This window comes from Hermetia illucens, chromosome 2 (genome assembly GCF_905115235.1).
Source record: "Hermetia illucens chromosome 2, iHerIll2.2.curated.20191125, whole genome shotgun sequence".
NCBI classification, from domain to species: domain Eukaryota; kingdom Metazoa; phylum Arthropoda; class Insecta; order Diptera; family Stratiomyidae; genus Hermetia; species Hermetia illucens.
In genome coordinates this window covers 27166047-27190569 of record NC_051850.1, presented here as the reverse complement: position 1 = coordinate 27190569, position 24523 = coordinate 27166047, and the positions used below count along the sequence as shown (strand labels likewise).

The 24523-nt window shown below is 42.8% G+C and overlaps 3 protein-coding genes across 5 annotated transcripts in view; 1 reads left to right on the top strand and 2 right to left on the bottom strand.

Moving 5' to 3' along the window:
- Nucleotides 1–125: 125 nt before the first annotated feature.
- On the bottom strand, nt 126–1421 carry LOC119648815 (exosome complex component RRP43-like). The gene is made up of 3 exons (XM_038050668.1): nt 1280–1421; nt 402–992; nt 126–337 (listed from the first exon to the last, which is right to left on the bottom strand). Exons 1-3 carry the CDS (start codon nt 1294–1296, stop codon nt 133–135), a joined length of 813 nt encoding a protein of 270 aa, XP_037906596.1. The 5' UTR covers nt 1297–1421; the 3' UTR covers nt 126–132.
- A 497-nt stretch (nt 1422–1918) lies between these two features.
- Nucleotides 1919–11819, top strand: LOC119649775 (G2/mitotic-specific cyclin-A). The gene is made up of 7 exons (XM_038052076.1): nt 1919–2537; nt 2662–2864; nt 9897–10119; nt 10190–10413; nt 10473–10677; nt 10738–10985; nt 11069–11819. Exons 1-7 carry the CDS (start codon nt 2376–2378, stop codon nt 11202–11204), a joined length of 1401 nt encoding a protein of 466 aa, XP_037908004.1. The 5' UTR covers nt 1919–2375; the 3' UTR covers nt 11205–11819.
- An 8773-nt stretch (nt 11820–20592) lies between these two features.
- Nucleotides 20593–24523, bottom strand: part of LOC119648012 — an 87663-nt gene continuing 83732 nt past the window's right edge. For 2 of the 3 annotated variants that reach the window (XM_038049412.1, XM_038049413.1), the window contains 2 exons: nt 22334–22815; nt 21978–22276 (listed from right to left, as the gene is read on the bottom strand). In XM_038049412.1, the coding sequence (XP_037905340.1) occupies nt 21978–22276; nt 22334–22815 (781 nt within the window). Of the gene's footprint in view, nt 22277–22333; nt 22816–24523 lie in introns of all 3 variants that reach the window. The other variant, XM_038049414.1, reaches the window with a different exon arrangement.

The following is a 24523-nucleotide window of genomic DNA, read 5'->3' as shown; positions in this document are numbered from 1 at the left end:
GTTGGGTTGGAGCGGCTAATTGGTTTGGTTGCGCGCTCGCTTAGTCTGGCGAATGCTTCTAACCAACTGCCGGGATTCTCGCCTTTTTCCAGATGAATTAATGGGAAAGGAAACACCGATTTTCTCTAAAAGTTACTTTAATACGTTGTTGAGGAGTTTTAAAACAGATTTTTCCCTCGCCAGAGCGCGTTTTATGCAAAGGTCCATTTGTTCGCTGTTGAAAGGGGTCCCGCCCGGTTTCAGGATGTAGCAAACTTCTCCATTGCAAACGGCGATTGTGAGGATGCAACTGGACAAACTTTCTTCCTCTGCTGTGGGATCGGTGATGATGACGTTGCTAAAATGAAGAGGGAAACATGTAATATGTTCTAGCGAGGCAAAGAAGAAAAAGAGGGACTTACTCGTCAAAGACCATCAAGGTTGTTGATACTGGACTGGATTTAACTTCTATGCTTTCCCTAATTGAGGTGTCGACGGAAATCTTTTCGATCTCTGCATCATACGAAACTTTTGGTAGCTTGAGGTTCCGCAGGGCAGCGATCACTGCAATCAGCGATGCGTCGATAACGCATCCATCGTGGTCCAAGCATGAAATATCGCAATATAGACACCAAACCAACTTTTCTTTGTATATGCAGAGCTTTTTGAGATCCAGGCAGTCAGCATTGATAAGGATATCATTGAGGGCAGCGCTGTAAAGCTCGGCGTCCTCGTTTGATGAGCCTGTGCGATATTTTGGGGAGCAAAGGGGTGTGAGCTCGATAGTTGGCACGAGGAAGCCTTGATCGGGCGTGCTGGCTTTTGGTTTTGCAAGTTCGGCGCGAATGCCACAGACTACGTTGGTGTTTCCTACTTTGACGATAGCCGAGCCGTCTGCTGTCGTTATCGAGCCGACGTTTATTGCATTTGGACGGAGTTTGTCGAACTCTCTTCCGTCTGGGCGAATGTTAACGTTCAAGTAATCTCGATAGTATTTGCTTGGGTGAATAAGTCTGGAATATGAGGCAAAAATGGATAAGAGTTTATGATAATGGCCAATGAATAAATTATTCTAGCCATGAGTTTGGTAAGAGAATGTATTTGGGGGTTTTGTTTGTTGACTTCACTAATAACATGCGAATTCCTGTGCGCAAAAAAAAATATTCAATTAAATCCATATTTCATGCAAATAATAACTGCTTCCTATGCACTGGTCTGTCTCAACTGTAAACATAACCCAACATTTTTTATAGGATCGTTTTTTCAATATTAATAGAAGCCTATTTCGTGAGTTTCTTACTTGTACTGTTCTGCCATGGTAGATCCCTCGTTTGTTCAATTCAGGATATTTTCCAATAAAGAAACTATGATCGGAAACTTTCAATAGCGCGAGTATTGCATGTACGTTGGTAAGGTGACATACCGGGAACACATGTTCCGAACAAAACATTACGTAGTGCGATTCAAGTGTTTCAAGTCGGGGGCTAAAAAGGGGTGCAATTTATAAATTTTTGGAAGCATTGTCGTAATGTATATGAACACATAAGCGAAAATACTGCTGAACAAAATTTCACATTCCTTAAATTAGGTTCATACTTTTAGGTAAAATGAATTCCACCCCGCAAAGTAAAACTAACAAATCTTTACCCCATCCATATAACGTTCAATTCTGTCGCTATTTTCTAACAAAATTTTGAAACGCCCGCTCGCGCCATTTCAAATGCAGCTGTTACGATTTTTTGTGAATGTGTGAGGTCATAAGTTTCTCCTGCGCTCACAGCGACCCTCATAGCAAACTGAGCCGTAGTGCAGACTCCAAACAGGCCAAATTCGCATCGTAACAATCATCCCAAGAGCAATCAACTGCCGTAGCTAGTGGCATTGTGTGCGTGCATGAGCAGAAGCGCGGCGGGCTATATGTGTACATGGAAATCTGGCTTATTCTCTTGTAGGGTCTTGCAGTTCGTTAACGCGTTGACGACTTGTATACGGGTTTTGACTTTAAAGTGATTTTTTTTCTGGTGTGATGCGCCTGCGGCAAATTCGAGGGTTTCAATCCGGCCAGATCGAGGTTTTCCGGGTCTAAGTCGTGTCTGCATTCTCAGTTTTTGAAAGAAACGATTTTTACTGTGTGCTGAAAGTGCGAGGAGGCAAAACGCAGTGGGCGCGTAGGTCCAAAGTGAAGTTTGCACGACTGTGTCGGGTGTTGTTTTTTTTTTCAAGGGTTTCTGTCGCATACCTCGACCACCTCGATGCTTTGAAGTGAATCAAAATAACCATCACGCAAAGATTCCAACCATATATTTGATAAGATTGAAAGAACGCGGCAGATTTTGCTCGGTGCGCTACCATCTCGGCACTTTGTGAGGTCCCATTCGTTCCTGATCTGAAACATAATGGCGACGTTTCATATCCATCAAGATCCGGAAAAAGAAAACGCCGTGCACGCGGTGCAGGATAAAGTGCGAAATATGCAAAACGCTAAAGATCGCCGGCCAACGTTCGCCGTTTTGAATAATGTGCCCATGGGCCCCCGGGTCCAACATGGAAAAGCCACGGTAAGACTCCAGCCGGACCTCTTGGATGGGGGAGGATTGTTTACGTGTTTATGATCAGCACCAACGATTCTATACAAAAATTCAGCTCGTTCGCTTGTAATAAAATTTTCTATGTTCTTTTCAGGCTCTACGTGAAATCAAAGCGGGCAAAAACCAGCCAAAAGTAAAGGACGTACGAGACGAAAATTACGGTTATAGCGGGAAAAGTGCAGTGCAACAAACGGCACATGTTCCCGTTGAGCAATTCAAGTCCTTCTCAGTGTACGAAGACGATCCCGTGGAGAAAAAATGTGGCGAAAGCGCAAATATTTCGATTGGTGCAATAAGGTATGCTACTTTACGAATTCTATCAAAAATTCTTTATATCTAGTCCCGCAATAATACTGCGATTTATACTATATCCTGTTCTTTGCACCCTCAAAAGCTTTTAGGCTCTAGTTCCCAGGTGCTACCTCTGCCCTTTTGACGGAATAAAATGTATTTGCTTTGAATATGTTATGTTATGCTCAGCTTATCCTTATTTTATCCGTCTACGTGGTTACCTAAGCAGAAATTTTATATTCGCAGGCCCATCCGTCAGTCTAGATCTCTCTTAGTAAGGAAGTTTTGACATTCCTAATAGCTGTCTGGCGTCGTGGCTTACGCCATGGCCCCGTCTGAGGTAGGGTTTACCACGTTGTTTTTTACCATAGATTTGCCTTTATAGACTTTCCGGGTTAGATCCTTTTCACCCATCTTCATAATCAAATGGTCGTGGTATCCTTCATAAGTCCTTATAAAGGCTACGGAATCTTCCAACCTCTTGTAGGGAAGAAGCTCTTCTCTTTCAGTTGAGAAGAGTTTCTCTCCGAGGAAACGACTAGACTGATTGCCACGAAAGTTGGTTAGAGCATATGGTCTGCGGTTTCCTTTACATACAGCAAGTGGCGCCATTTTAATTTTAAGGACGAAAAGGGTGCAAATATTTTTCACTGAATGTGGCCATGTGGGGTATCAAATGAAAGGGCTCAATTAGTACTTTTCGAAACTGGCTCCATATTTGATTTCGAGTGAAACGTAGGTGAGTGAGGGCTCAATATATCATCATCAATGGCGCAACAACTGGTATCTGGTCTAGGCCTGCCTTAATAAGGAACTCCAGACATCCCGGTTTTGCGCCGAAGTCCACCAATTCGATATCCCTAAAAGATGTCTGGCGTCCTGACCTACGCCATCGCTCCATCTTAGGCAGGGTCTGCTTCGTCTTCTTTTTCTACCATAGATATTGTCCTTATAGACTTTCCAGGCTGGATCGTCCTCATCTATACGGATTAAGTGACCCGCCCACCGTATTTTATCCACAACCTCACCGTCAAAGTGTCGCTCATAGATTTCGTCGTTATGTAGGCTACGGAATCGTCCATCCTCATGTATCAGGCCGAAAATTCTTCGGTCGATTCGTCTCTCGAACGCGGCCTAGAGTTCGCAATTTTGCTAAGAAACCAAGTCTCAGAGGAATACATGAGGACTGGCAAGATCATTGTCTGTACAGTAACATACAGTACAGTACATTGTCTGTCTTGTACAGTAAGAGCTTTGGCTCTATGGTGAGACGTTTCGAGTGGAACAGTTTTTATAAGCTGAAATAGGCTCTGTTGGCTGACAACAACCGTGCGCGGATTTCATCGTCGTAGCTGTTATCGGTTGTGATTTTCGACGCTAGATAGGAGAAACTATCAACGTTTTCAAAGTTAGTTTCCTATCTTTATTCTTCCCGTTTGACCAGTGCGGTTTGATGTTGGTTGGTTGGTTTTTGGTGCTGACGTTGCCACCACGTACTTTGTATTGCCTTCAATGATATGCAGTCCAAGATTTGTCGCCGCCTGCTCGATCTGGATGAAGGCAGTTTGTACGTCTCATGGGAAGAACGCATGATGTCGATATCGTCAGCATAGGCCAGTAGTTGGTTGGACTTAAAGAGGATCGTAACCCTCGCATTTACCTCAGCTTCACGGATCACTTTCTCCAGGGCCAAGTTAAAGAGGAAGCATGATAGGGCATCCCCTTGTCGTAGACCGTTGTTGATGTCGAATGGTCTTGAGAGTGATCCTGCTGCATCTATCTGGCCTCACACATTGGTCGGGGTCAGCCTAGTCAGTGTTATCAATTTCGTCGGGATACCGAATTCTCTCATGGCCGTGTACAGTTTTACCCTGGCTACGCTCTCATAGGCGGCTTTAAAATCGATCAAAAGATGATGCAACTGATGTCCATATTCCAACAGCTTTTCCATCGCTTGCCGCGGAGAGAAAATCTGATCTGTGCTGATTTGCCTGGAGTGGTCTTTGGTATGGGCCAATGATGATCCGGGCTAGGAAGATAGCGGAGAATATCTTATAGATGGTACTCAGCAACTTGATACCTTTATAAATGCTGCAATGCGTGATATCTCCCTTTTTATGTAGGGGAAAGATAATGCCTCTTTGCCAGTCGTCAGGCATTGATTTGCTGTCCAACACCTTGAGCACAAGTTGATGAACCACTTGGTGTAATTGGTCGCCTCCATATTCAACCAATTCGGCTGTAATTTCATTGCCGCCTGGTGACTCATGATTTTTAAGCCGATCATCGATCGAACTGTTTCTTCTATACTTGGTGGTGGCAGTATTTGTCCGTCGTCTTCAGTTGGCGGGTCCTCCAACTCGCCGATGTTCTGATTGTTCAGTAGCTCATCAAAGTACGCAACCCATTGCTCCAATATGCTCATTCTGTCGGAAATTTCCCTCTTTGTCTCGGCAGGATGAACATCGAGGTGTGTTGGCTTGTTGGTAAAACTTGCGCGTCTGGTGCGGTTGGTTCCTGTACTTTTCGAGTTCACAGACTTGTTGGTTCTCCCAGGCTTCCTTTTTTCGTGTGTGAAGTCGCTTCTCCGCTCGCCGGAGTTCGTGCCCGCGTTCTTTGAGAATGCAACATTACTCGGTATGCGGCATCCTTCCGTTCCATTGCTAGCTTACATTCATCGTCAAACCAGCCGTTCTGACACTTTTTGCGGCTGGGGCCAAGTATGTTTGTGGCCGTATTTATGAAAATGTTCTTCAGGTGATCGTGAAGATCATTTGTTGATGCTTCATCTCCAGGGTCTCGGTTGACTGCGGTTATTGCGGCATCCATTTCCCTCTTATAGGTGTTGCAGAGGGCTGTGTTGTGGATGGCTTCAGTGTTAACTCTCACCTGATTGTTAGAGGGGATTCCGGGTGGTGTTGTTATTCGAGCTCGGAGCACCACGCCAAGGTGATCCGAGTTTATATTGGCCCCCTATATGTCTGACATTCATCAAGGCTGAGTGGTGGCGTCGTTCGATCAACACGTGGTCAATTTAGTTGAAAGTGGTCCCGTCTGGAGAGGCCCACGTACGTTTGTGGACCGCTTTCCACGCAAACCAGGTACTTCCAATAACCATTTCGTGTGACACTGCTAATTGAATGATCCGCAGTCGGTTATCATTTGTATTTTGGTGTAAGCCATGGGAGCCAACGTATCGCCTGAATACGGGCTCCTTCCCTACTTGGCTGTTTAAATTCCCAAATATGATTTTGATATCATATCTGGGACAGGCTTCGAGGGTTCGTACTACTGTCTCGTAGAAGGTATCCTTTTCCAAATCTGCAGTCTCCTCTGTAGGGGCGCGAACGTTTATGAGGTTTATATTTCTGAACTTGCCTCGGAAGCGCAGAGTGCATAGCCGTTCACTTTTCAAAGCCTTGGCTGACTGAGAAACCTAATTCGAACACATGGTTTACTGTGACCATCTAGCAAATCACTATAATATATGGTGTAGCGACTTCTCCAGGAAAGCGGTCCCTGTCCAACGCATTTCCTGTAACACTGTTACACCAGCCCTATACTGGGACAGGATATCGGCTAGCTGATTGGCAGCTCCATTTCTGTACAAGGAGCGTACGTTCCATGAGGAAATGCGCAATCGTTATTCCGTTGTCGTTACCGGGTTCATCATTGTGTAATTCGTCTAGTCCGAGGCTCCTGTTGTGGCTTCGTAACAAGTTGATATTAGAAGATATTTGACGCCTCGGACATAAATGGCTTTATTTTTAACCGTCCTTCATTGTATTCTTCTCGACAATCGTACCGAAGATGCTTGAACGCTGAAGAAAGCAAAAGTGAAAATTCGCGCGATATCGGGTAGACATGATGGGATTCTAAAGATGGGATTCCTATCTCACTGCACCGACGTTACGCAGCTCGAAGACACGCCGATTGAAAAGGCGTTGACCAATTTGTATATCTGGATAGATTTGCTGAAGACCTCAAGCTTATTTCATTGAAAGTGTGAGATCCCAACATTCGCGACTACCACGTGAGCTACATCTTTGAGCAGAATATGTCCCCTAGAATTTCTTGTTTAGCTTCAGGGTCAACGTTTTAAAATCCCCGGTCATAAATTTATGGAATTATATGAGCTATTTGTTCATATTCGGCAACGGTAGAGATAGGTGGAGCATACCACTGCATATGTGGATTCTTTTCATTTGCGGTCTGATGAATACCTCTTTCGGGTGTTTCCTTTTTCCTGAAAAGTGTACCCGCGGTTAATTCATAGCGTAACTTGGTCCATTTGGTCTCTAATCCAAATGTAATCACTGTGATCTGGATGGTCTGTGAGAGTAAGCCTGGCGCCACCTTGCAGTAGTCGAGGTTGATTTGAATCAACCTCAGCCCCGATTTGTCTTGAGAGTGAAAGTGTAGTTTTAATACTTAAAATTTATCAAAATGTAAGCATTCCTCCTTGAATTGGTACAAATGGTGAATCTTCGTCATCTGAGGTCCGCGGCTGCTGAGCAGTGCGAGCAGATTTTGCCTTCGACAGTCGTCAACGAGACAGCGACTGTATCAGCCAAAGGACTGCCAAGAACAGTCCCCACCTAGCCAATCCGTCAGCCCGCTCATTCCCTTCTATGTTTCTATAACCGTAAACCCGGAGGAGGCTGACCTTGAGCGTTCTGCTCAGACTGTTCAGCTCGTTTCCGCACTGCCCCACCAGTGTGGGGGATGTCGTCGCTGAATAAAAGGCCTCAACGGCCGCTTGACTGTTGGTGAGTATGGCTATGTTACGCTTAGGGCTCGGATCATGACCCAGCCATCGACAGACTTCCAGTATCGCCAATACTTCCGCTTGGAATCCTATTAAGCTTCGTTCTATTGCACTTTTTGCTGAAAAGTTTGCCACCATGCAATAGAGTCGTACGTTAGGATTGCACGCACCTTAGTTGTGTACATCTAGAGAATTATCCTTGGTCGGAGACCAATTTTCTATGCAAAGGCTCTTTCGCAGGCATAGAAGGTTATACAGGCCTTCTTAATCCTCAATTCTATATTCAATCTCCAGTTTAGTTTTGGATCCAAGATTACACCCAGATACTTTACATTGGAGGAAAGAATCAATCTTTGTTCATTCAGTCACGATGAATAGCAGCAGTTCCGTTTTCATCATCATCATCAACGGCGCAACAACCGATATCCGGTCTAGGCCTGCCTTAATAACGAAATCCAGACATCCCGGTTTTGCGCCGAGGTCCACCAATTCGATATACCTCCGTTTTGGTTGGGTTTATGCCGAGTTCGCATAAAAAGCTCCTTCCATGATGTCGCTCATAATGGACGGAAACATCCCTGACAATAATATCACCTAGTCATCGGCATACGCCATCACCTACATCCCGCTTCTGTGCAATATTCGTAAAATTTCGTCCATTACTATTAGGCAGAAAAACGAAGAGATGGCGCAATCTGGGGCGTTCACAGCTCTGATAAAGTGGTTACCTCCCAGATCCGACCGGATTATCCAGGTTCTTAGTATGGATATAATCTAAAGCGTAAGATACCCCTCCAATCCAATACTGGTTAACGCTTCTTTGATGGCGTTGGTACTAACGTTGTTGAAAACTCTCCTGTATCCATGAAGGCAGCTAGGGTATACTGCTTGTACTGCAGTGATCGCTGAACCGTGCCAATTACCTTGGAGAGTGGTTTCTTTGGATTTTCCTTTGAGGTAGACATACTGGAACTTAGAGAAAGGTGCTGTCCCCATAATCGCCCTTAAGTGGATGTCCAGGACGCGCTCTAGGGTCTTCAACGAGAAAGAGGTGAGGCTGATGGTTGGTGGAAAGACTTTCGCGGGCTCGTGGTCGCGCCTGCCTGCTTTCGGTATGAAAATCACAAGTTCGCGTCTCCAAGACTGTCGTACGTATCCTAAAGAGATATGGCTCCGGAAAATCTCGACAAGCCACGGCACAACTCTTTCCTATTGCTTGTGTAGCATAACTGCCATTATACCATCTGGACCTGGAGATTTATATGCGGAAAAGTTGTTTGTAGCCCAGCCGATCCTGGGTAATTACCGATTTGATAGTCTCAGACGGTTGAGGTGGCTGTAAACTCTCTCTTAAGGCTTTGGTTCACAGTCCTCTTCGCTGACGGGAAAGTGGGTCTGAACCAGCAACTCCAAAGTTTCACCAGAAAATTTCCTCCAGGAGTCTTCCGATTTTTTAAGAAAGGATGGACTCCTATATTTCTTGGGCAGAATTTTACTGAGCCTCGCAGATTCGCTGGTGCTTTCGATGTTCTGACATTACCCAACCAAGACCACCGCCTCTTGGCTGTGTCTATTTCCTCAGCTTGGTTGGTGTACTGCGCTTGTTACACATCGATAGATTTGTATTAATAATGAAATCAAAGAATGATTCACCTCGTTAATTTCCGAGCTGCCCCAAAGCGCATGCTTTGCATTGGCGGAGCTGATCGGTGGTGAGCCATGTAAGCCGAGGAAATATACACGTTCTCTGCCCCGCCTGCTTCAGTTTGACCACGACTAGAAATTCTCGCTAGAACTTCGGACACAGAAAAGCGTACAGTCTTTTTCTCACGAGGATACACGGTCTAGGTCTGTTCTAATCAGCGTCTCTTGTGCTGTGGAATAAAGTATAATATTTGCTTTGGAGCCGTCGGACCTCATCTCCAACAGCTCGTTGTCGGCGTCGATTGTATTCAGGACCTTTCCTTGGAGTTAAACCCTCCTTCCTATTCTGAATTAATGACCTCTGATAGTACTTTTTCTCTGTCTGTACCAAAAGAATTTTTGAAAATCTTCTCTAATAAAAATATTTACAGTCAAGTTTCTATATATTTCCAATAAAGACTTTTAGGAGGGCTTGGCACTTATTGATGGAAATAGACCTCGTGCCGCTTGTGATAACCTACATATGCGCTGTATCCAAGCAAAGCGTAATTTGTCGACCTGTATTCGTTATCTGCTTTTATCCTTTTGGTTTGAAAAATTGCAATCATTATTTTCTATTTTTTCAGAGTTCCATTGAAGGAAGTTTCAACTGGCGATGGCTTTGCCCAGACACCTATGTCCCTGGGGGAAGCACCTTCCCCCATGTCAATCGATAGGTCCTCGCATTTGGAAGAAATTGAAAATAATAAACCCCTCATTCCGGTGACGCCCGTCAGAAGCATGCGTGAACGCATATTTGATGTTGAAGAATATCAGATGAATATTCTAGAATATTACAGAGAGTTGGAGGTAAGAAGACTACTATAGATTTTCAGGACTTCATGAGTACTTAAAATGGCTTTTCCATCAATTTGTTTAGAGGAAATTTCGGCCCAAATCTACGTACATGCAAAAACAGCCGGACATAAACTATTCTATGCGTGCCATTCTAGTCGATTGGCTAGTGGAAGTTGCAGAAGAGTATAGATTGCAAAATGAAACGCTGTGTCTGGCGGTGTCGTACGTTGATCGATTTTTGAGCTTCATGTCGGTCGTGAGAGTTAAGCTGCAGTTGGTTGGAACCGCGGCAATGTTTGTGGCTGCGTAAGATAATTTTATTGAATTCGTTTGTAGCAGTAGTCAACAGCAGATTTAAATTTCAGAAAATACGAAGAAATCTACCCACCAGACGTTGGTGAGTTTGTCTACATCACAGATGATACGTACACCAAAACACAAGTGTTACGCATGGAACAAGTTCTATTGAAAACTCTCTCATTCACTTTATGCGTCCCTACAACCGTAGCTTTTATTAGTACCTATTCTGTTCTTATGGAAATTCCGGATCAATTGAAACATTTGGCGACAGTAAGAATCAGAAAAAGAACTAAATAAATTTGTGGCAATGCTAATAGATGTTTACTCTAGTACTTATGCGAGTTATCATTGCTGGAGGGTGAACCTTATCTCAGGTACTTACCATCACAAGTTTCAACCGCTGCTCTAGCCCTCGCTCGACATATCTTGGAGATGCCAATGTGGTGCTCCAAACTCGAAGAAGTCACATTATATTCCTTAGCATCTGTGAAGGAGGTGATATTGAATCTCTGCAGGACACACAATTTGTCAACGTCGATGTCGCAACAAGCAATACAGGAAAAGTACAAATCATCAAAGTGAGTATGGTTTTTATTTTGCTTTCATGCGGGTTTGTAGAGGTTTGTAACGTTCCTTAAATCTTTCGTATGGCTCCCTTCAGGTACATGCAAGTGTCGACGATACCGCCAGTGCAGCTGAGTGAGGAGCAATTCGATTGTGTACTCAAAGAGTATGAAGCAAAAGCCGTTGCGAATGAAAATGTACGTAAAATGATATCGTCACTTATATTTGTTTAGGGATACGTTTTCTTTACGGTTTAAATTTAAAGATCGAAGTAGATAGGATTAGTTATTATATTATATATTTGTGTTTCTGCGGTAACAATTCAAAGTTAGATGATTATTTATTTAAGACAGAAAAAGACGTTTAAGATATAAACTAAGTAGTGCAAGTGCGTATTGATGTTAACGGACAATCAAACGGAGTATTGAGAATATTCGAAGTGTTGAAAATCACTTTCTGTGCTAAAGTGTTTAGTGGTTTAACTTAGTTTCACATATGACTCCTTGTCTCGAATAGGCACGTTATTAAAATGAAACTTTAATAATTAATTTTGGCATAAGACCCAAAAAAACATAAAAGACGTACCCATTCCGCCTAATATTTATACGAACGTTGATATGGGATTATAGTGCGGAACTTGGTCCTGATCTTTCTATTCATTGTAAGAGAAAAAGTGTTGCAATTTAGGAAAAATGACTAAAGAAAAAAACTCAGTAAGAATTTAAATCCAAGTGTATAGAGTAAATTTGAACATTGTATAGAGTTTAATTAAGGCTTTGTATGTTTTGTATAACTATCTTTGTTAAGAAAATGTATCGATTGTCCAGCATTCAGTTGGACACAACATACTCTTATATTTTATTTATCTAACGAATTTTGCTTCGAAGTGAAGTCTGATGTGCATATTGGACTCGCTTGAGGGACGGTTTCTACTGCTCCTTACAGCTCATTTATTGTTCGATACTAAAAAATGAAACTAATTTTCGAATCTACCATCGCCGCCTTAATTCAATGGTTCTGCTCATGAAAACTACTTCAGTTTCCTTCAGAGCTAGAGAGAAATTGTGGGAAGGGAAGTTAAGGGAAAGTCCCACCGCGTCCTTCAAGAACTATTGTCTCCCTTTTACTGGTTATAGTGTACCTATTGATCATAGTTCCCTACTTCCAGATCTTCCAGCTTTGCATCTGGTATTAAGTGTTCTCCCAAATGCCTCGAATGCCTCGACCTACTTTGCACAAGTGCCGGACACTGTCCCAGGACGTGTATAGAGGTTTCGTCATCCTCCTCACAAAACCTGCAGGCAGTGTCCGTAGATATCCCTAGCTTCCCTAGGTGGTAGTTCAGCCGACAATGACCAGTGAGAATTCCCACTATGATTCGGAGGTTCTTTTTGGTGAGGTTCAAGCAATCAAGCACCCTGGACTGCTCCATTCCTAGTAGGCCTGCCCAGTATAGTTCCTTCAACCGTTCCTCTTCATTTCTTAGATTCATAACCATGAAACCGTTTCCGATTCCACAGAAGGGTTCTGGCTCGTGTAGAGGCGTCCCTGCTCCCTTCTTGGCTAGTTCGTCCGCTGCCTCGTTGCCTTCCAACCCAGCATGACCTGGAATCCAAACCTTGTTGGACGAGCCGAGTGTATTCAGTCTCTCAAGGCATTCCCATAACAGTGCCACGGTGCATATTCATTCTCACTGTCTGTTCCTTTTCATAGGTAAAGGGAAACATGCATCAGCGCGCTCCTAAGGTGATAAAGTCGTATTGATTACTGTTGCATCAGCAACTGGTGGTAGTACGCCATAAGCGTTAATGTTAACCAGCAACTAGTGCACCATCGTATACAAGTTAAACCAGTTCAGGAAAATTAGTGCCGTGGTATTTAATGTTTACGCATACGATTGGGAAAAAAGTTTGAATAGATAATATAGGGTTGGGGAAAAAGATGTGTGTGATCGAAATTTGACGCTTTATTTAACACAGAATTATCCGATTTAAGTCAAATATGTGCCGTTTTGTTTGCCATTGAGAAGGAAACTTCATTATCCCCCCTTATAAAACCCCCCTCCTTATTTTCAAAAAACTCAGACAGCCAGTTTTCACAAGCCTTTTTTGAGGCCAACTTAGCACCAAGACCGTTTTGCATGGGCCGGAAGAGATGGTAATCACTTGATGACAGGACCGGACTATACGATGAGTGCGATAGGACATTCCATCCGAGCTCCCGTAGCTTCTGGCGTGTCATCAAAGATGTGTGAGGCCGAGCGTTGTCTTGATGGAACACAACATCATTTCTATTGGCCAATTCTGACCGCTTCTGGTCAATCGCCTACTTCAAACGGTCGAGTTGCTCACACTAGAGGACCGAATTGAGGGTCTGGCCATAGATGAGCAGCTCATAGTGGATGATTCCCTTCCAATCTCACCAAACACACACCAAAACTTTCCTGGCCGTTAATTCGGGTTTGGCGACGTTTTGGCCGGCTCGCCGCGCTTCGACCACGATCTTTTCCACTTGAGATTATCGTACGTGATCCACTTTTCATCACCAGTCACCATTCGCTTCAAAAATGGGTCGAATTCCTTCCGTTTCAGCAATGCATCGCAGGCGTTGATTGGGTCAAAGAGATTTTTTTACGTCAACTCATGTGGTATCCAAACATCCAACTTTTTTTGGAATCCAATCTTCTGCAAATGGTTCCAAACGGTTTCATTGTCTATACCCAGTTCCTGTTCAATCGAGCGACTGCTCACATGCCGGTCTACTTGAATGATTTCGACGATTTTATCGGTTTCTACGACGATTGGCCTATCAGTACGGGGTATATCTTCGACATCCACTAGATCAGATCGAACCAACACTGTGCTGTGCGAATTGTTACAATATCGGGCCCATAAACTTCACAATTATTTTCGCCCCCCTTCGTTGCATTTTTACCTCTCAGGTATTAAGAACGTAAAATTTGACGAATTTCTTGCTTGGTGGACTCAATCTTTGACGCGCTATAACTTGAGACTGAAATGTACGATCACAACGCAGCACAGATTGTCGTCTTCAAATCACCGTATAGTATGACCCGATGCGATAAGTACAAGACAAAATATGTTTAAGTGTCGCCATCTATTGACAAAATACGACATTTCTTTTTTCCCAACCCAAAATATCTCATATTGATCTTTGTGCAAATAAACTTGATAATAGTATATAATAATAGACCTCCCTTAAATTTATCCCACGATCACAAAATACAACAGGAACGTAGGATACAATACCATGTTGCAAACGCGTTAGCTCCATTTCTATCTTAAGTCATTTCTTGGGAACCAATGGACTAAATTTAATGAAGTTTTCGAAGTCATGAAAACCGATAAACAAGAAGTTTTCCTACAAAATTAGCATTTTTTTGGCAAAAATTATCATTTTCGGGCTGTTAGTGTCGTTAGCTTCACTCGCCACCTTTTATTAAGTTTTATAGTTTTATAAAGCAGGAACACAGTGCCAATTTCAATAATAAATGAGATTTTCATTTTTATTTATCACAACGAAAATACGATTCGGACGACGTACGGAGCGCGGGCGCCCCTCCCGCGGTCTGTCAACCACATCACGTGTTTCGCGGTATCGAGCTAATGTCCTAAAATCGATTGACTTCGGAATCTGAATGTCTGACGAAAGTGGGGTATGGTTAGGATACTCACTGTGCGCAATGTTGCAATTTTCGGCGGCCTAAAATGTTTCGCTATCCGCATTGACTGCCAGAACTTATGGCTATATTATGTAGATGAGAAACTGATGGACAGATGTTTGTGTTAGAAATAAAACAAAAAAGAATGCGTTGCATGCAATTAAACAGCCAAACCATTCGAAAATCATGTTTCGACTGGGAACACAACGGCAAATGCACTATACTCACCCTGTCATCAGTCCAGCCAGGTTGAAAGATTTTACCTAAAAATTTAAATATACTCGTCGGTCAGATTCATCGTAGAATCCTAGTATCACATAAACTATGACCTGATAGCTACGCACAAAAAATTCGGCGTGTAACGAAATATTCCCACATAAAGCGCCCAGCTTCTGGTTTCCTATTTATTTCCTCATACATCATCATCAACGGCGCAACAACCGGTATCCGGTTTAAGTCCGCCTTACTAAGGAACTCCAGACACCCCGGTTTCGCGTCGACATCCACCAATTCGATATCCCTTGAATCTGTCTAGCGTCCTGACCTACGCCATCGCTCTATCTCGGGCAGAGTCTGCCTCGTCTTCTTTTTCTACCATAGATATTGCCCTTATAGACTTTCCGACCTGCATTACCCTCATCCATACGGATTAAGTGACCCGCCCAACCAGACGGTCGTGGTATCCCCATACCAGAGTCCTCATACGCCGCTTTAAAGTCATCGCTTTCTAAATCGCATCCTTGCCTCAGTTTCTGATTTCACGGCAACAGATTGTGTGAAGGCCGAGTTGGCCCGGTTCGAAGTTCGGTTACGTCATGGATGGTTATGTTGGAATTTCTGTGCCACTGCGACCGCAAACTTATCACTTGCATAGTACTAAGCTTAATTACAGTGAAACGGGAATACAGTCCTCCACAAGGAAGTGAATAGGAGATATTACGTACATTGCTGCCACCGTCAGATCGTCTAGCGGCCAGACAAAGACGGTTCCGCTTTCCTCGCTTACCCGACTGAAAATGAAAAAAAAATCTTAAAAGAAAAACGAATAGGTGTCCTTCACTGTAAATGGGTTCGACGCTAATAAAGATCAAAATAAAAAGAATAGAGTATGGGCATTTTCTCTTGATTTTTGTGGAATATTAAGTGGTGGGACTGATCTGAAATACTGTTTTATCATTTCCTGAATACACCAGTTGTAGTTGCCCTCAGGAAACTGAGGTAAAACTTACAAATCCCGCAGAATTCGATATTAGAATAACGCTCTTTGCCTACAGGTCTCGCCAATAATCAAACCTCAGTTATGCATTTATTGATAACAATAAGATAATTTAAGACTTTGACTAACGCCGTTTGTGCTATTATAGAAAATGAAGACTCAGAATTCTCAACTAATCGCCTAAGAATCTAAAGTCAAGAAAATCCGAACTAAGAAAAAGACAATATGTATAAGCAACAAATGACAATACGCTTGAAAATGTGTGGCTCGAAAGCTATGTGTAGAAATAGGAACCCAATGTTTTAATATTAATCTTACAAATAACCTGATTGTCCTAGTTACGGAGAAGATGTAGCTTAGTCAAGCATAAGCAACCCAAAAGATGGTAGAAATGAAACGTTAGATGCATATTGGATATTTGCGATCACTTTACTCACGTCAGATATGCATTTACGACAAAGAACAATTATTTTCGACACCCTTTCCGTGTACACAGTTTACAGAGACAAACGCTTTTCAATTATTTTTTAATTTATTTTACATAATTGGAAATATTCTAGTAGATATAATATATATGTGTGTATACTATATGTATAATTTGTGAATAATTAGGTGTGTCATTTTGATATTTTTATACATGTATGTCCTTTTTATGACAATTTAATTGGATTTAATTGTTGTATTCAATAAAGAGAATATAAACGTATCCGAGATTTCAACAAGTGCATATATAAGGCAAATATACTTTTGAGTTATCGACGAATTTGTGTTTCTCTATGGGTTTGCGTTCGTTTGATATTTTAATTTTCAGCATTTTGAAGAATTCTTTCAGTTGTAATCGATGGGAATCGATTTTGGTTTTTTTTGGAAGTAAAATCAAGAACACTGTTTGTTATGCGGTATATTGAATTCAAACTAATGTCCATGTTTTTTTTTACAGTTGGTATATAAGTTGAGAAAAGAACTAGGTGTTTTTCCTTATCCTGTAAATATTATTTTTCCCCCTGTATACAATTGTTTCGGAGACCAGGTGCCTCCTTCCTCAGTGCTAGTACCTAATTAGTTAACCTATCTTAAACTACCCCTATTTATATTGAAGCTTTTTAGCTCTACTAATTACGTTATAATTAATTTACTGTACCTACCCATATTTCCCACATCTTTTTATTTTTTTATTATCTGCTGCATAGCTTTTTTACCAGGGTCGTTGCAGAGTTTCCTTCGTCGTGATTTAAGGTTACCTGCCTCCCTTCGTTGATGTATATGCTTTCTGCTGCATCTAAAAGATGGGGTTTCCGCACCCGCTTTATAAAATCCATATTGTCCATCGTTAGGGTATGTCCCTCTTCCACCATATACCTTGCAACCATTGACTTGATGTTTCGAGGGTCGTCGCTTTTTCGTTTGTTGTACTCTCTTAAGTGTTCCTCGAATCTAGTGGTCACTAGTCTTTTAGTCTGTCCAATGCATACTTTTTCACATTCTGGACAGTTGACCTTATAGATTCCACTCATCTCTTCTTTTTTCAATTTGTCTTTGGTTGAACCTAGCTTAGTCCTCAGTTGTCCGTTAGCCCTTGTGCTTACTGTTTCGATGTTGTGTTTTAAGAGCGTATTCCTTATTTTGCTCGTTAGCGATGAAAATGTGATGTGATAGGAGGGTGCAAAATGTTTTTTCATAAAATCCGGCCCAAATCCCCAAACATACTTGTCACCAGCCGCAAAAGGAGCATCGAGGTGTATAAGGCTTCATCCTACTGACTTGTAGGTAAAACTTGCGCGCCTGGTGCGGTTGCTCCCTGTACTTTTCGAGTTCACAGACTTGTTGGTTCTCCCAGGCTTCCTTTTTCCGTCTGTGAAGTCGTTTCTCTGCTCGACAGGGGCTCAACGAATTTCCCTGGAAGATGCCCCTCCGTATACGGATGGGCTCTGGTATGCCACCCTTCCATGACTGTATTAGTTTCGGATCAATGCGATACAAATGTAGGATATCGATTAGCCAGGTATGCAGGCCACTATCAAAAGCCTTGGCATAATCAATATAGCAACTAAAGAGGTTTCTTTGGCCTCTAGTTGCTTGTCCTACAACTATCGAGTCGATAATGAATTGCTCTTTACAATCCCTTGACCCAACTCGGTAGCCCTTCTGCTCCTCGGACAGAATGTTGTTGGTCTCGTCCACTAATAATGGACGTTATGAATTTGTAGTGAGTCGGTAAGTAAGTAATCGGTGTTGTGTCTGCGGGGTCCTGCACCGTGTCCTTAGGGATAAGGATAATCCCCTCAGTGAGGAAGGGTGGAAATTCCTCCGACCGACTCATGACCTCATTTATACTGTGTGTCAACCGACTGTGTACGCTGCTAAATTTCTTATACCAGAAATTCTGCACCCAATCCAGACGTGGGCCCCTCCATTTCTTCGGGCTGTTTATAGTTCGTCGAACTTCCTCTTCGGTAACATCCGCAAAATTCATGTCAGGCGTATTGGCATGGCGGGTGCTTCGGCGGTGATCCACTCAGTATGTTGGGCGGCTAACCCCCAAAGTCCACCTCAATATTCTTTTGCTTCCGTTACCGAAAACTGCATTGTCTGGACGCTCTGTTGGGATTCGTTGAGAGATCTAGAAAAGCTCTGTTGGTTCTTCGCGTATGTTGCATTTTGGACACGTCTGGAGTGACTTTCACCATACCGTCGTAACCGACTGCATTTGACAGAAAGTTTCTACTTTAGTGTGTCCAGAATTTCAACTACGGGTGTCTCACTGGGGATGGCATAGTTTCTGTAAACCTTCTCCACTTTATTTCTCACCCGTCTACTGGCATTGCCAGTGCTCATCTGGATCAGTATAGCAATGTCCTGCCTTAGTGAGTCCCGCCGACGTTTCAGACGAAGGTGGATCCCTTTGGCTACTGAAACCAATAATATGAAAGCGAATCTTCTGACCGTGCAATCTGACAGCCGTAATTGCACCACAATACACAAGTGATTGCAGTTGCAGCAGCGACATATCAGCATATCAGGATTTTCGGAGTTGCTGAAGATGCATAAAGCCTGGGAATACCTGGTCTATGCTGGAAGATGGAGAAGAGTGCTTCGGCGAGTACTGAGGTTGTTGCCTGCAGTGGGACGTGGTGTTGTTGATGCCGCAGCCTCTGTCCCCATCGACTCTTGGTCACCAGTTTTCGCGGTGACCTCAAGCCGAACATGCTCCCTGATGATGGCCGGGATTGTATCGCTGCGAGTTAGAAAGCGGTACTGGTCTGCGACTCGCTGCACAGTCACGTGCGCGAATTGGGGAAAACGCTCCACAAATCTTTGCTGCAGCAAGGGGCGGTAAAATGCTGTACCCGCCCCCGTCGTTATTTCGTAGTAGGAGCGGATGATGAAGAGGTTCATTTCTTTAGTCCACTTCATCCGCTGCCTGCGAACCTGTTGAAGTAGTCACCAAAGATTGTGGCGAAACAACTGCAGCAGGCGGAGCAATGCTCCTGGTCGTCGTGGTGACTAGACGTCGAACCGCCCCACGACTAGCGTTTTCGACACCGTGCTGTCCATTACGGAAGCCCGACCCAGTCACCAAGTCAGACGACTCCCGCTGGTCATCCGTACCAGACCTCAAATTTCTCTTTCTCATTTTTGGTGGTGCATTTTATCTCTAGCTGCTAGTTGTGGGGATAGCTTCCTCAGTGAGTAATCTGCCAGACTGCAGTTCCTGCACTTTCCTCACCTATTATTTCTACTTGAATTCTTCTTCATACACTTTGATGATCCATTCTATTTTATTTCTTATCAATTATTATTTTTTAGCGAAAATATATTTCTGCATCATGAAGTATAGCTAAATATTTCTCTGATTTGAGGACTCCCTTCGTTTCTCCTCCTCCTTAGCCCTGCAAAATTCCTACATTTTAGGGACATCCCCCATAATAATGGCCTGAGGATGTCAAGGAAGGGAGGGAATCTTATAGGCCGCGCCTCACTGAAGACTTGAGACAGGAGAAACAAGGATCGAGTCGTTTTCTTTATTTTTATTTTTAAGGTTTTAGCTAGTGTTTTGGTTTACCTCGTTAGGCATACGTGAATCCCCTTGTTTGGATATTTTTAGGATTCGGGGCGGACCCACGCAGTGGTATAGACACGTAAAGAATCGAAGCGCTCAAAGGACCCCCCATTCCTGAGCCTGCCTAGTACAGAGGCATGCAAGCACGTGTCGATCGAGCGCTTGGATGGAGCTTCAGTATTGCGGGCGAACCTTCACGATCAATTTTGCTATCCTTTTAGGCTTTTGGGATAGCTCTTCCCTCTAGATCGTCCTCGGGAACTCAGATGGTCGTCTGATAGTTCAATACACAGTTTAGATGATGTTATGGGCGATATGGTTGGGAATAAAATCCGACTCAATAGGTTGCGTTGCAAATCTGTGGTAGATAAAGAAGACATGGCAGACCCGGCTTCAGATAGAGCGATGGGGTAGGCCAGAACGCCAGACAGCTTTTAGGGATATCGGATTGGCAAAGCTGGGATGTTTGGAGGTCCTCATTAAGGCAGACCTAGAGTGGGTCCTGGTTGTTATGCCGTTGATAATGATGATGAAAGTGTTGTGTATTCATTTCATTCTCCACATCAGTAAGAAGTTTCGTGTCAAAGTAGTCTGTCAGCGAACAACCACTCCGTATTCTCTCAGTAATATGATGCGATAGCAGCCGTCGCATGCAAGGAAAACATATTTTTATCAGAAAATAATTTATTTTTACAACAAAACTATTTCGCTGAGAAAAGTGTGTTACAATAATATCATCTTTTTGTAAAAAATAATAAAAATAAAAATTACAGTATAAATTTTTAGTCGAATAAAAGCGACTTGATCCTAGTTTCTTTGTAAGAAGTAAAAAAAAAATTCACGCAATAATTCAATGTCGAATGAGTCCTGATCGTTTCACTATTGTTCCTTTGAAGGTTCATAATCCTCTTGCCTACATAAGCTCTACGTACATTTATTTCTTTATTTCTTCTTTGTCATGAATAGCTGCAATCTTTCAGATTTAATTCGACTTACTTTATCTTTAGCGTAGCTTCTAATTATCCTAGAGTCGGAAACTTCGAAATGAAGTCGTTTTCTTCAACATTATTTCATAGCTTTGTAAAAAAATCAAAAGGAGACAATACGTAGTATATAAAGTTACAAAATCATGATAATTGGTAGAAGAAATCAGTAAGATACGATGCACCTTATACTCGTAATTTGAGAGTGTCACGGCGCACGAGGGCGCCGCGGATTGAGGCAGAATTGGGCAGTTTCTTATTTATTCTTTCCTATGCGTAAGGTGTGAGTCCTGTTAACTACTCAACTAGTTTAATATCAAACGGTAAATAACTTAGGGGAAATTCAGTATTCGTATTGCCACCAGATGATGGCGCGATAAAGGCTCGACTTACGCTAGCAGGAATAGAAAATTGACTTTCAACATATGAGGGACAGGCTTGAGTAGCAACGGGTATTGGATTGGTTCGGGGTATTGTTTGGAGACGTACATACAAGTTTTGGTGATTAAATGCTATAAAGGCTTTCACTGGTTGAAGGGTGTATAAACGGGACAAGGCAATGGTTGCTATCGTTTTTAAGAACACTTCCTTACGAATGTCTGTAACTTGTTTCATCTTTTTTCAAATATATACATAAGAATTTGACGCTGAACGATATTTACCAAAAGTTTCTTTTGCTATAACAACGGTTAATTTAATTCTACTAATTGAACACAGAAAATGCTTATTTGTATCGCTTTAGCTGTCGTCTACATTTCAAAAACTTCTCTCCCTTAAATAAATGTGTCATTTCTCTGGTTAGAATTAGATTAAGTTCGGCATTGTTCATATTCAGTATCTAGAAATTAGGGTATCGATCGACGGACGCTGCTTATGGGTGTGATACACATATCGTGGTCGTGCTTGAAAATCAGTCGATCAATGAGATAATGAGATAAAATAGTCAACAAAACAAGCAAACACTCCGTTCTCTCAGTAAACTCCTTTGATTACTTCGAATGAGTGTGGACGTATTACCTTATTCTTATGTACTTTCAAATAAAAATACAATTTACAAGTAAGAGTTTAGTATCTAAATTGTCCCTTCTTTCCGCGCTCGTTGTGGTATACGCGCAGCGGTGTGTAGTTTCCGTTGTTCACGCCATTGCTCGGAGGACCATTGTTTTGCGGTTGGTTGGCTTCCACCGCTGACTCCAGAGGGTGTGATTTTGCCGCGCATCGTGGTGCAATGATCAAATTGTAGATAATGAAGTAGACAACGGCCGTGATGCAAGCTGCCAGGGCCAATCCTTCGTAGATGCAGCTCATCGAGGCTGGTTGCTTCTCAGTTTTAGCTAGACCAAGCAAGGCACCAAAGCATTTGCCTGAAAACATATGCCAAATTAGATTCTAACAAATTCATCGGACGCCTCCAAACTTACCCAAACAGAAATGGGCAATAACAACAATTGCTTGACCTGTCCCTGAAAACTTTCTCGGCATGATATGACGCATGTAAAGCATGATCGTAATCCATGTCAGTCCTAGCGTAAGTGGCTCTAAAGATTCCATAACAATTGCTAGCCAATTAGCCTCGTCTGCGAAAGTGAGGGATGTGAACCGAATGATGTAGATAGCGAAAGCGCCGATAAGGATATTTGAGTGGCCGCAAAATTCGATGAACTTGTCGCAATTAAAGAACATCAGAAGCAGCGGCAAGAGGCCGATGAATGTAATTCCGAAATAATCGAAATATGTCCAGTTCAAGTAGCTGTGGATACTGCTCCAGAACAACCCTAACTCCAGCGTGATTAGCGTAAGCGCGATTATCTCTGGGCCGTATTTCCGTATCGCTGACATGGGATATACGAGCATTCCGGTTTTGGTGTGCCACCACCATTCTGGCGGGCTTAGAGGCATGTTTCTGTAAAGAAATTATAATTTTTTTTTTGTAAATATTTATTGGATTGAGCAGAGCCTTTTTTGGTTGCTGTTGGGAGATAGATATTATGTCCAAAAAATGACACTAGTTTTCAATTTAAATCGCGCAGGTAAATCTCACATTAACAATTTTTCATTCATCACTTTTCGTTTTATGCCTGGTTCTGTACGATGCTAACAGTGCGCCCGCCGATTTTTGCAATGGTGATAGCCTTCGGGACAATGCTTTGTCGGAAAGGAATGTTTACAGCAGTTCAAAGAAGCTAGTGAAAGTTGACTAATGGTTTCGTCCAGGGCACAGGCAACTAATCAGACGCTGCCTCACCCTCTGCCCTGGGAGCAGCGTGGCCGAAAGTTACGACCAACGGTAATCACTCCATTTATATATAATCGCAAAAACGTAATGAGTACGAATTATATTGAAATGAAATTCGTCATAAGTTCAGACCTAAACCAGGGCGAAGTGAATTTTTGTTGAGGATGCTGAGAGTCCTTAGTCCGCACCCACTTGATGACGGATCGGACCACTTGGGAAGCAATTTATCATAGTTCCTCTTTTGCAGTCCACGGACTCCTCATGGGCACAGTTCTTTGCCTAATAAGAGAACCTGTGATGATAAACTAAGAAAGAAAGGAAGAGGAAACCAGTGGCTACAGTTGTCCATAAATTGAGGCATGTTACGTTTGCGATAAAGGACATCAAGCGGAAAAGGAGCAAAAAATTCTCTTAAAAAAAAAGAATATTGAGCCCTAGTTTTTGTAATCGTTTGGCCTGGAATTGGGTATAATGGGAAAAGAGGAGTAAAGTTTATTTCGACTCTCATATTGAAGTGGCCAACACAATTTCGAGGCCCCAATATCATCGAAAACGATTGGGATAATTTTTCACGCTGTTTTTTTTTCAAATAATTTTTTGTGGGTGGGGTAGGTGAATGCGTATATGTACGGAGTATTGCACCCCCGTAGCTGTATGGCGTGAACTACTAATTAAATACCTCTCCGTCGCTAGAGAACTAGTGGTTGACACATTACTTCGAGTTAGCCTTCCCGCTCTCCCTTTTTAGGGGGCCTTCAAATCAAGGAATTCTTTTTGCCAACGGGGGAGAAAGGGAATTGTTGGTTCAAGAAACTTCTTGCCATTTGGTACCTCCACTGATCGAGCTCAATCTTTTTCCCAACAAGAAGAACACGAACTTAATGCGCAATATGGCTCCATCTTTCAGCGCTCCTAAACATCCTCTGACAACGATGTCTGGAGAGAGCTCTCCTATTTCTGCATAAAAATGCTGACGGATCCCATACTGCAAGGAAAAAGATGTGATCGTGTCGCCCAACACACAATTAGGGGATCGTACCTTCCTAATCTTACGCGGGTAAGACTGAAATCCAACATTCCGATTTAGAAGCTGAGTAAGGAAATAATCAATTTCACCATGCTTTCGATTCTGCTACGGGCCGAAGTTCCTTCCAGTTCATCTCCCTCCCCTGTACATTGCCTCCCGCAGTGGCCATTGCCGTTTTTCACGAGTTACAATCTCCCTTGAGTCTTCTTCCTTGCGCTTATAGATAACTTTACATCCCTTAGCAAGGAGGGCTACAGGGATGACTCCTGCGATCACCATCACAACCAGTTCTGAGACAGTGCCCAAAGCTTTCCGTTTCTGTACTCACGCAAGACGCTTACGATTCAC